Below are 12,407 nucleotides of genomic sequence, written 5' to 3' on the forward strand. Positions count from 1 at the left end.
TAGCAAGGGCTCATGGGAGCTCAGTCTGGGCAGGAGGAGGGGGAGGTATTTCTAGCCAGAGATTTCAGAGGCAGAGGGGAGGAGGGGGGATTAGGTTGCTTTGCTCAAGATGCAGATAAGCCTGCCTCTGTGTAATGTTTACAAACAACATGGCTGCTGTCATTGTATCACAGGATTAAATAATCATATTCTATTAACTACTTAATGTTTACAGTACAGTATATCTACTCCCCTAAAAACTTTATCTAAGCCTCAGGGGAGTAGATATTCGTAACTCTGCCACAATCGCCACTGTGCGTGCTCTCACGTGCTCACGCACTAGTTCTCACTGCTACATGTTAGCCTGGAGATCAATGAATGGGAACGCAGTTCCCATTAATTTTTCTAGTTCCCCGTGTCCATGATCGCGACATCAATTAGATGCCTGCAGTCATTTGTAAACACTGTACGTTACACTTACACGCATTAGTTCCTGTTTGTGTACTAAAAGCATGCGCAGGAAGCTAATAACTGAGGACATCTTGTGGCCAAAGAGTAAAATTTCACCTACAATCATTTACTTTAATAAAGAGACCTACACATAATTTAAAATTAACCCCTTACCTCCCACTCTCTCCCATAAATGCCCAAATAAAACTTTTGCATTTAAAAATAATAATAAAATAAAGTAAAAAAAAAACAAAACGACATAAACACTTACCTTAGGGACTGAACCTTTTTAATATGTATGTCAGGAGGGTATATTACTGTTATTTTTTTAAATTATGGTCTTGTAAATAGTGATGGACGCAAAACTGAAAACATGCACCTTTATTTCCAAATGAAATAGTGGCGCCATACATTGTGAAAGCAAAATAATTTAAATGGTTTAATAACCAGGACAAATGGGCAAATAAAATGTGGGTTTTAATTATGGAAGCATGTAGAATTTTAAAACTGTAATGGCTGAAAACTGAGAAATAATGATTTTTTTTATTTTTTTTCTTAATATTCCCATTAAAATGCATTTAGAAGAAAATAATTCTTAGCAAAAGGTACCACCCAAAGAAAGCCTAATTAGTGGCAGAAAAAACAAGATACAGATCATTTTGTTGTGATAAGTAGTGGTAATGTTATTGGCAAATGATTGGGAGGCGTGCTGAAATGTGAAAATTGCTCTGGTCCATAAGGGGAAAATACACTCAGGGCTTAAGTGGTTAAAGCTGTTTGCAGCTAGATTTGCTGTGTAAACTATCTAAACTTCAGATAACATATATAGACAAGTTACTTGTTATAGTTAGTTTTTCATCTCGGATCCGCTTTAAAAAATTGTTCTACATAAAGATGGCCTAGGTAATGACAAGATTGGCAACACCCTGAAACGGAGCTGCAGCATCGTGGCCAAGACCACACAGCATTTAAACAGGACAGGTTCCATTATCTATTTGTAGGTACAGAAAAGCTCCATTAGTGACAGTAATCAGTGCTGGTGAGAATATAAGGCTGCAAAGTGTGCAGCATTACCACGAAAAAGATATGCAGCAATCCACCAGAGCAGCCCTGGGCAAAATACGCCTGCGGGCCAAATGCTGCAAACCCCTTCTTCGATTAACCTCCCTTTGTACACTCACCTACTCGCTGCTTCCTGCATCGAGTCTCTATGGCCACAGGGCATCACGTGAGGCGCCTTAAGGACGTATTAAACACTGGCACGTCTCACGTGATGCCCTGTGGCCATGGAGACCTGACGCAAGAAAAGGCAAGTAGGTGACCCTTGGTTTCCTTCCCCTTGCAACTCTGCAGGGAGGGGGGCAGGGATGAATTTTAGGAATGCGCCCTGCGGTCCACAGTATGCGGCTCAGGCTGTGCATAGTTTGCCCAGCCCTGCACTAGTCACTTTCAAACTGGAGTTTTCATCATTTAAAAAAAACATAATAAAAGCTCTGACTGTTTTTCTCTTGAGTTGACTACTGAATACTTGTTCTCATTTTCTTATATAAATCATTTTCATTCATCACAAGATCACTGGTTGTAGAAACACAACAAACCCTGTGAAAAAAAGTAATCAAAAACAATGAAACGAAACTTGTCTACTTACATGGTAAATTTGCTTCAAGTTCTGCTACTTCTATAAAAAAGGAAAAAACAAACATGAGCACAACTTTAAAATACAAATCTATAAAAGCAGATTTGTCAATGATAAAAAAACAAACAAACACTTATTACCAAGAATACCTAATTTGCCTGCTTTAGTAGAAAAAGTGTGGAACACAAGTAATCACTTTACAGGTCATAATATAAATGCTTAATAATAAATACATTTACTACTGAATTTTGTAAAGTGCTACATTCTGTCTGCAACAGCTTTGGCTTGTTTTAGGGGTTCTGTAGTGGTATAAAAAATACTAAAAAGAGTCATTTACCTGGGGCTTCTAACGGCCCCCTGCAGATATCCTGTCCGGCGCCGTCACTCAAGAATCCTCCGTTCCCCGCCATGGGTGACCTTCCAATTAGTTGTCTAACTTGATAAATGTCACTGCGGCTGCACGGCCGCCCTCGCTCCCGCTTGCGTCCCCGGGAACTTACTGCACAGGTGCAGTACGAAGTAGTAAGCTCCCGAAGATGTGATCGAGGACCAAGGCCGCACAGCCCCAGTTACATTCGTCTGGTTAGACGAATAATTGGAAGGTGACCCATGGTGACCCATGACAGCGCAGGACAGGATATCTACAGGGGGCCTTTAGAAGCCCCAGGTAAGTGACACTTGTTTGTTTTTTTTACACCCAAACAGAAACCCTTTAAAAAGCATGGTAACAAAATACTGCTTAGTGTAAAATATTTCCCAAAAGTCTTACCTAGGTTTGTATCATTGATTCAGATGTCTGCACAAAGCTGGAGGTAACATTTATGGCCTTTTCCATCCCACAGAGGGCCCGTTCTCACTTGGGCTATTAGCGGGCGATTCCCGCTAATCGCCAAAATGCAATAACAAGCTTATGGCAGTGATCTCACTGCCACCGACCGCAGGTGTTTCGCGATTAGCAGATCGCAAAACGTGTTCCCTGCAGCATTTTGCCACAATTCAGGAGCCATCGCGATACAGTGCTTATAAAAGCGCTGATAGTGATCTCTCTGAATCGCGAGTGTACAGTGATTTTACTGTGCTAAAATCACCCGTGCAAAATGTTAGCTCTACCGTGTTGCTACTTTGTAGTGAGAACAGGCCCTTATAGGGATACTGTAGGGGGGTCAGGGGAAAATGAGTTGAACTTACCCGGGGCTTCTAACGGTCCCCCGCAGACATCCTGTGTTGGCGCAGCCACTCATCGATGCTCCGGCCCCGCCTCCGGTTCACTTCTGGAATTTCAGACTTTAAAGTCTGAAAACCACTGCGCCTGCGTTGCCATGTCCTCGATCCCGCTGATGTCACCAAGAGCGCACAGCACAGGCCCAGTATGGTCTGTGTCTGCGCAGTACACTCCTGGTGACATCAGCGGGAGTGAGGACATGGCAACGCAGGCGCAGTGGTTTTCTGACTTTAAAGTCAGAAATTCCAGAAGTGAACTGGAGGCGGGGCCGGAGCATCGGTGAGTGGCTGCGCCAACACAGGATGTCTGCGGGGGACCATTAGAAACCCCGGGTAAGTTCAACTCATTTTCCCCCGACCCCCCTACAGTATCCCTTTATAGCCTATCTAGTTTTACTGCAACAGTGATAGCAGCAGAGTATTGTACAGGCAGTCCCCTACTTACAAAGGACTTTATACAAACAAACCAAATTATCTACATGTACAAAATATAAATTTGTTTCTTTTTTCCCGTTTATTACTTATTTTAGTTATCACGTTACAGTATTGCATAAACTATTATAAACAGTTAACGTCAAATTAACATGTTGAAACCAACCAAAAAACATTGTTTATGCTCTATGTCCAACAGAAAATAATTTAGCCACGTTTCCCCAATGTATATCCCTACTCCGCTTATAAACAAATTCAAACAAACTTCCGGAACGTAACCGGTTTGTGAGTAAAGCCTCATCTACCCGGGTAGATGAGGCGGCGATGTGGCTTATCAATCGAGCCGCTGATGCGGCTTGATTGATAAGATCCGACAGGACGGATCTTGCTACCGCCGATTCCCTGCTCGTTCCCCGCGAGGGGACAATGTCAGGGAATCGAGCGGAAGATAAGCGGTGCAGGGACGAGCGGGTATCGAATCCGGCGCACGTGCGGGCGAGCGGAAGAGGTGATCCGGCGGCTAATCGAGCCGCCGGATCGCCGCATCATCTACGCGTGTACTGTGATAGCCATCAGTAAAACCAGGAAGTTTTGAATTAAGGATGATAACATTTATTGCCTAACCTAAAAGAAAAAAAAGGACTATATACTCACGTATAAACCTCATTTTTCAGCATTAAAGACCACACTTACCTTCGGTAAGGTCTTTTCCAGTAGTCCAGGGGACAGCACCCCTCCTCTGAGACTTGTCTCCCCTCCCAATTCTGGACAGGAAGCTATTAAACAAATAAATTTGCATAATGGACAGCAGTACATGTATAAATACAAGCCACTTACAATGATCCTCAGTAATAACAAAGATGACCCGGACTCACCATACGATGCTTGCAAAATTTCGTCTTAATAGTTTCCCACATAGGGTGGGAAGTAGGGGTGCTGTCCCCTGGACTACTGGAAAAGTCCTTACCGACGGTAAGTGTGGCCTTTCCCAGAACGTCCCTGGGACAGCACCCCTCCTCTGAGACGATAAACAAGATTCTCATTAGGGTGGGACTACTGCCTGTAGAACTTTTCTACCAAAGGCTAGATCACCACTTGATAATAAATTTAGTCTGTAATGTTTTACAAATGTGTTTTGGCTGGACCAGGTAGCCGCTCTACAAATCTGCTCGATGGAAGCTCCAGCTCTCTCTGCCCATCAGGTTGCGACACTTCTTGTAGAATGAGCTTTGACAGATGTTGGAAGGACTTTACCCTGTGATTGATATGCCATTAGAATAGCTTGTCTTATCCATCTAGCAATAGTTGGTTTCGATGCACGGAGCCCCCTATTCTTTCCAGCAAACAGGATGAACAAAGCATCTGTCTTCCTCCATGATTTAGACCTCTCCAAGTATTGAAGTAGACACCTTCTGACGTCCAGACAATGAAGATGTTTCTCTTTCTCATTAGACTGTTTCTCACAAAAGGAAGGAAGAAAAATCTCCTGAGTTCTGTGAAAAGTTGAAACTACCTTTGGAAGGAAGGCAATATCTGGTCTCAAAGTAACCTTGTCTTCTGAAATAATACAGTAGGGAGGCTTAATTGACAAAGCCTGTAACTCTCCTACCCTTCTTGCCGAAGTAATAGCAAGAAGAAATGCCATCTTCAAGGATAACAGCTTTTCCGCAACTTGATCTATTGGCTCAAAGGGAGGACCACACATAGCCTGTAAAACTATGTTCAGATCCCAAGACGGGGTTCTCGGAACCAAAACTGGACGGAACCTTTTAATTGCCTGAAAAAAAACGAAGAATTAACTCCTCCTGAGCTAGTCTTCTTTGTAGGAAAACACTGATTGCCGCTGTCTGTACTTTTAACGTACTAACACTCAGTCCTTTTTCAAACACTGCCTGCAGGAATTCTAAAACTGATGTCGATGAATGAACATTCACAGATTTCTCCAAACACCAGTTATTATAGATTCGCCAGGCTTTCTGATAAATTACTCTTGTCACTTTCTTTCGACTCTGAATCAAGGTTTCCGAAAGACCATCTGAAAACCCCTTAGACTTTAGAATGTTCCACTCAGGTTCCATGCAGAGAGATGCATCTGCTGAAGATTTGGATGAAAAGCTGGCCCCTGCTGCAATAGATCCAGACGTTGAGGCAAAAGCAACGGAGGACTGATCGATAATTTCTGTAATAGACTGAACCACGGTCTTTTCGGCCAAAACGGGACTATCAAAATTACTCGAGCCCTGTCTCGACAAATCTTGCTGAGAACCTTCGGAATCTGGGATAGAGGGGGAAAGGCATACATTAGTCTGACACTCCAATCTATCGAAAAAGCATCTATCGCCCATGGCTTGTCCTGGGGCCATAGGGAACAAAAGAGTTGACACCTTGCGTTGCTCCTCCTTGCAAATAGATCCACTTCTGGATGAGCCCATGTCATGCAGATCTCCTGGAAAACCTTCGAGTTCAGGGCCCACTCGTCCTGCTTTAGAGCCGATCTGCTTAGGTAATCCGCAAGATAATTGTTCACACCCCTCAGATGCACTGCTCTGATGGATTTTTAAATTTTTCTCTGCCCACAACAGGATTTTTGAGGTCTGAGACCATAAAAGGTGACTCTTCGTCCCTCCTTGCCTGTTGATGTATGCCACCACACTGGCGTTGTCTGAACGTACTAGAACATGACAGTGACTGATGTAATTGCGAAAGTGAAGTAGGCCCATCCATACTGCCTGTAACTCTCTGCTGTTTGATGATCTTCTTTTCATCAAAGTGGACCACTGACCCTGTGCTGGTAGTAAGTCTATATGTGCCCCCCATCCCCAGGAGCTGGCGTCTGTTGTCATGATTTTTTCTACTGGAGAAAACCACGGCCGACCTTCGGACAGACGTACTGGATTCTGCCACCAGCTGAGAGCTGCCTTTACTCTGAAAGGAATTAGCAACCTTTTTTCTAAGGACGTCACCTTTCTGTTCCAATTTTTTAGGATCCAATTTTGAAGTATTCTTGAATGGAGTTGTCCCCACTGGACTGCAGGGAAGGAGGAGGTTAGAAGGCCTAGAACCGACATAGCCCTTCTTAGCGTAATGGTACCTGTGGTCTGAAAAGAAAGAACAGCATTAAGAATAGCAGTTATCTTTCTCTGAGGCAAAAACACTTTTTCATCACAAGTAGAAATAACAAAACCTAAGGTTTAGGTTGAATAGATGATTTAGACCAGTTAATAATCCATCCTAGAGATTGGAGCAATTCCAGAGCCGAATTAATCTGGATTTTTAAGGAATCTACTGATTCACCCCAAAACAAAAGATCATCCAGGTAGGCTAAAACATTAATAGATCTTTTCCTCAAAACAGCCAAAACCTCGGACATGACCTTCGTGAACAACCAAGGAGCCGAGGCTAATCCAAAAGGTAAAGCGTTAAACTGGAAGTGCCTTACCTCTTCCTGAACGCTGATGGCAAACCTTAGGAACTGCTGAGAGACTGTAGTTCTATCGGGATGTGTAGATAGGCGTCCTTGAGATCCAATGATGCCAGGAAACAATCCTTCTGTAACAGACTTATAACAGAGTTGATATTGTCCATCCTGAATTTTCAATATTTTACAGCTTTGTTCAACCCCTTCAGATTGAGGATGAAGCGGAACTCCCCTTGAGGCTTTTTTTTACAAGAAAGACCGGTGAATAATATCCCTGACCCCTCTGGCATGATGGGACCTCTCTGATAACTCCTTTTTGTAGCAATATAGTTACTTCCTTTTGTAATGCCACTGTCTGAATTTTTCTTTGGTCTTTGATTTACCCAGAACCTTCGCGAGGGGGGGGGGGGGGGGGGGGGGACTGAAATTCTATGGCATACCCTTCCAACACAAGTCTCTGTAACCAGAGATTTTGAGGAAGAAGGAGCCACTGCTCGTAAAAATGGGCCAGTCTTCCCCCCACCGGGATCCTGACGTCATTGTTTATTCTGCTGGGAGGTATGGGCAAAGTTTGATTTGGCTTTCTGAGGCCTACTTGGACCCCATCTCTTTCTCGATGAAGCCTTGGGGTCCTGTTCCGGTTTAGAGGAACGAAAGGAGCGTTTGGGTGGAAAGGACCTCCTCTTAACAGGAAAATTCTTTTTGGCATCAGCAGTTCTTTCCAAAGTCTGCTCTAACTTTGAGCCAAAAAGAAATTCCCCCTCACAAGGTAGACTACATAATTTAGAGCGGGAAGAGTTATCTCCCTGCCACGTCTTTACCCATATACCACGTCTAGCAGAATTTACTAAAGCCGTGGTTCTGGCTGTCAACTTCACCGTATCATCTGCTGCATCAGTGAGATAATTGGTGGAATTGAATAGTTTAGGAAAGTCCTTTAATATCTCCTCTCTAGGAACCCCAGAAGCAATTTTGTCCTGTGTTTCCATCAACCAGTATTTCAGGGATCTTCCTACTGCTGTTGAGGCTACTGCAGGTTTAAAAGTTAGTGATGAGGACTCCCAAGCTCTTCTGAGGAGATTATCCGCTTTCTTGTCAATTGGATCCTTTAAGTTTCCAAAATTTTCGAACTGCAAATCTGTTTTCTTTGACACCCTGGAAAAAGATGGGTCAAGCTTGGGAGATGTACCCCAGAATTTCTGGTCCTCCGCACAAAACGGGTATCTACGATTTAATGAACGAGGCCAAATGGCTCTCTTTTCAGGTTCATCCCACTCCTTCTTAATCATATCCTTTAGAGAAGAATGAACTGGGATAAAACTGGAATGGGGATCTGACAAACCTTCGTACATCTGATCCAAGGGTGTTAAAGTTCTCTGTTCAACCGTAATACCCATAGCCGTATGCATATCAGATAATAGAGCCTTCATTAGGTCCGGAGAAAAAGCAAATTTCTGCCCTTTGTCTGGTTTATCAGATGTATCCTCAGGGGAAATCTCTTCAAAGGAAGATATTTCACCCTCCTCCCCAGAATTCTCTGACTCTTCTGAATCCTCTCCTCTCTTTCTTTTAGGAACAGATAGGGAAGGTATAGGGACAGTGACATCAAGATTGGCTGAAGTGCCTTCCATAGGGGAAGTGACCTCCAAAGGGGAAATGTCCTCCCTAGGATCTGCTATAGCTGATGAGGATGATGCTATAGCAGAATCCTTAATTTCTTTTATGGCTGAAGACATCTCCGAGCGCATCCATCCCATTAAGGCCTCGATTCATAAAGCATTACCTCATGCGGTAATGCTGAAAACAGCAGACTTTACCGACCACTTAGCAAAATGTCAATTCATAAAGGCTGTTACCGCATGAAAAGCTGACATTACCGACCAGGGAGCTAAATTACCGACTTGGCTGCAGTTACCGACAACACATGTCAGTAAATTGTCAGCAAATGTCAATTCATAAAGCCTTGAACATGCGGTAAGCCTGGCGGTAGTTACCGGTAGTTCTTTGGAGGATGATGAGTGTTTACTCAGAGTGGACTGAGAAGATTTATCCTTTTCCTTATCTTTGTCAGCTTTTGGAAGTTTAGGCTGAAATATATAGATAAGAAAAAACTATCAGTCCCCTCAGTGTAACTTAAACAGCATAATCCGCAGAAACAGCGCAAACAATGTCTCACCAGAGAGGGTTCAGAGCCAGTCCCTGCAGATTGCAGTGAGGAAAGGCCTGCGGCGTCCTCCATGATCCACCAAACAGCATTGAGTCATGGACAAACAACAGATCTTTTTTAAATCTTACCCTCCTCCTCCTTAATTGCCAGCAGCTGCCTCTGTTCCCTGCAGCCAATCGCCGTAATGATCACCACCGAGGGCCTGCAATCAGGCCTGATCATGTGATCAGTCATGTGGGACGCCTGCACATGACGTCATTGCGCTTCCGCCGGAACTTCCGGTTCGCGCTCTGCCGTCCATAAAACTTCCGCACTTCAAGGAGAAGCCTCCACCACGCTGGGCGCATAGCACACTGAGTCCCCTGCTCAGCCCGTCCTTGCCTGCCCCACACGCTGCACCTGCCACCTGACATGGGAGCACCGAGGCCCCTCCATCAGCTCTGTCCGGGACAGGAAAAACAACTGAGGATCATTGTAAGTGGCTTGTATTTATACATGTACTGCTGTCCATTATGCAAATTTATTTGTTTAATAGCTTCCTGTCCAGAATTGGGAGGGGAGACAAGTCTCAGAGGAGGGGTGCTGTCCCAGGGACGTTCTGGGAAAAAAATGTGCTGAAAAGTTACCCCCTCAGCTAATATGCGAGTCAGTGGAGCAGAACGTGTCTGTGCCCCGCATCCCCAGCAACATGGTTTGCAGATTGCGCTGCTCAAGACTACCTGTGTCCCCTGGCTTGTGAAGCAGAGTGCGCAAGCAACGTGTCAGCAATGCAATGATCAGGGATTCTTCCTATGTGGCAATCACGGTCTCATATCTATGACGCTATCTAGTGGCTTCTTCAGACACAGCTGTATGATCCTGGGGCACATCTGGCTATGAGGAGGGAGGCTGACTTGTACCGGGGAACATTTGGCTACTGGGGCAGTGGCTTTACTGGGGAGGGGGATTATATGTGAGTCAATCACTTTTTCCTGATTTCTGAGGGAAAAGTGGGTACCTCGGCTTATACACGGGACGGCTTATATGCGAGTATATACAGTAAGCTTTTGGCTGATAAGCTTTCTTCAGACTCTATTCCTGATGAATAAAGTCGGAAGAAGGCTCATTAGCCATAAGCTTACTTCTTTTTTTAATAAGTTAGCTAATAAATGATATCCTCCCGATTTAAAACTTCCTGATTTTTACTGCAATGACACCTTCATTATACAAGCATAAGACATCATACATCCTGCAGAAACTGGGCATGTGCAGAAGTCAGATGGAGTAATAACAACCAACTCCGTACCAGCTGTCCGCAAGGCACAGCAGGTATTGCAGTAAGCACATGCAGAGCTTGAAAGCAAGCACTGAAGAAGCATATGTCTAACATACAGCTGACTAAAATGCTCATATGTGTGGCGAATATCTGATGTAGTAAATGCCTCAACTGAAACGCATTTTAGGCTCTAGTCTAGTTAATATGCACAACAGTGAGCAGGCCAAGAAGCATGTCAAATTTGGTATATTTTCAGAAACTGTTTCTTGGCATAGTATAGAAAGTACACTCCATATAAAGTAGTTACAGCAAGGATCCTGCATCACCAGGTTATGTGACACCAATTCTAAATGTGGCAGAGAAGTATTCGTTAAGAACTTGTGTGAGGTGACCAAGGTAAGCACTGTGCATTAACGGCCAATGGTTGTCAATGATACTAGCAGATTGGGGCCTGTTGGGCATGGTGAAAGACAACAGAATGTATCAAAATCTGCCAGCAGATTGGTGTATGGTGGGCACAGTGAAAGACAGAGGATAGTACAGGGTGTAGGAAAGTGTTTGCAGTGGCTGGATAGTGTACTGGTTAAGGGCTCTGCCTCTGGTACAGGAGACAAGCGTTTAAGTCTCGGCTCTTCCGAGTAAGCCAGCACCTATTTACTAGGAGACCTTGGGCAAGACTCCCTTACACAGCAACTGCCTATAGAGGGCACCCTAGTGGCTGCAGCTCAAGCGCTTTGAGTCCGCCAGGAGAAAAGCGCAATATTAATGTTCTGTGCCTTGTCTTGCTTGTGACTACAGTGCAGGGTTGTCCAGTGTGTCTATTAGCATATAGTACAGGGGTGAATCATGAACAATGTGGGCATGTATAGCATTGGGTAACAGTATTGCTGGTGTGTATAGCGTATGAGTAATGGCTCAGGCACACTGTTGTGTTGCAGTGCCGATTTCAGCAAGGTGCATCGGTGTGTAAGACTGTATGTAATGAGTAAATATGTGCGCTGTGCAGGAGTGAGTGCATTTCTATGTGCAAGCTTAATGTCAGGATGTTATATTACCAGGAATAAAATTAAAGAAACAATATAAGGAAAGAAAAAATTAAAGAAATACAGGGTAGTGAATGGTCAGTCATTTGGAGTGCATGTATATGTGATATTGGGTACATGGAAAAAACTCTTCATTATGTACACTTAATACTTTAAGGAAATATAAATTGTTCCTTATTTATTTTTCTGTACTGGGTATTGTGCATTTTTTAACATTAAAAAGTTTGCCGTCCAGGACCGCTTTAAAGGGAACCTGAAGTGAGAGGTATATGAAGGCTTCCATATTTCCTTTTAAACAATACTAGTTGCCTGGCAGTCCTGCTGATCTCTTTGGCTGCAGTATTGTCTGAATCACATACCTGAAACAAGCATGCAGCTGATCTTGTCCGAAACATCTTAACTGCATACTTGTTCAGGGTCTATGGATACATATATTAGAGACAGAGGATCAGCAGGACTGCCAGGCAACTGGCATTGTTTAACAGGAAATAAATATGGCTGCTTCCATATCCCTCTCACTTCAGGTTCCCTTTAAGTTACAGTAATGATGTAACTTAATTCTTAATTCCTGTATGGCTCTGAACATATAACACAGCAAAACAAATCTAGTAGTAAAATAAAGTGACAAAGCAGAACATACTTGTTCCACTTCCATAAACTGTTGTACTGTGATAAATATTCTTTATTTTAAACTCCCAGGAAATGCATATATTCTTATCTGCCTCAGCAGCAAGACAGAACCGAAAAGCCAACACAGCAAAAACTATGACATTTATTCTTACCAGACCTTACAGAAAAAGCAAGGG

The 12,407-nt window shown here is 43.6% G+C and overlaps 1 protein-coding gene across 1 annotated transcript in view; it reads right to left on the reverse strand.

Moving 5' to 3' along the window:
- Window positions 1–12,407, reverse strand: part of UBE2F (ubiquitin conjugating enzyme E2 F (putative)) — a 335,459-nt gene that overhangs the window by 299,369 nt on the left and 23,683 nt on the right. The window contains exon 3 of the mRNA XM_068245372.1: window positions 2,078–2,107. Within this exon, the coding sequence (XP_068101473.1) occupies window positions 2,078–2,107 (30 nt within the window). The remainder of the gene's footprint in view (window positions 1–2,077; window positions 2,108–12,407) is intronic.

This window comes from Hyperolius riggenbachi, chromosome 7 (genome assembly GCF_040937935.1).
Source record: "Hyperolius riggenbachi isolate aHypRig1 chromosome 7, aHypRig1.pri, whole genome shotgun sequence".
Taxonomy (NCBI): domain Eukaryota; kingdom Metazoa; phylum Chordata; class Amphibia; order Anura; family Hyperoliidae; genus Hyperolius; species Hyperolius riggenbachi.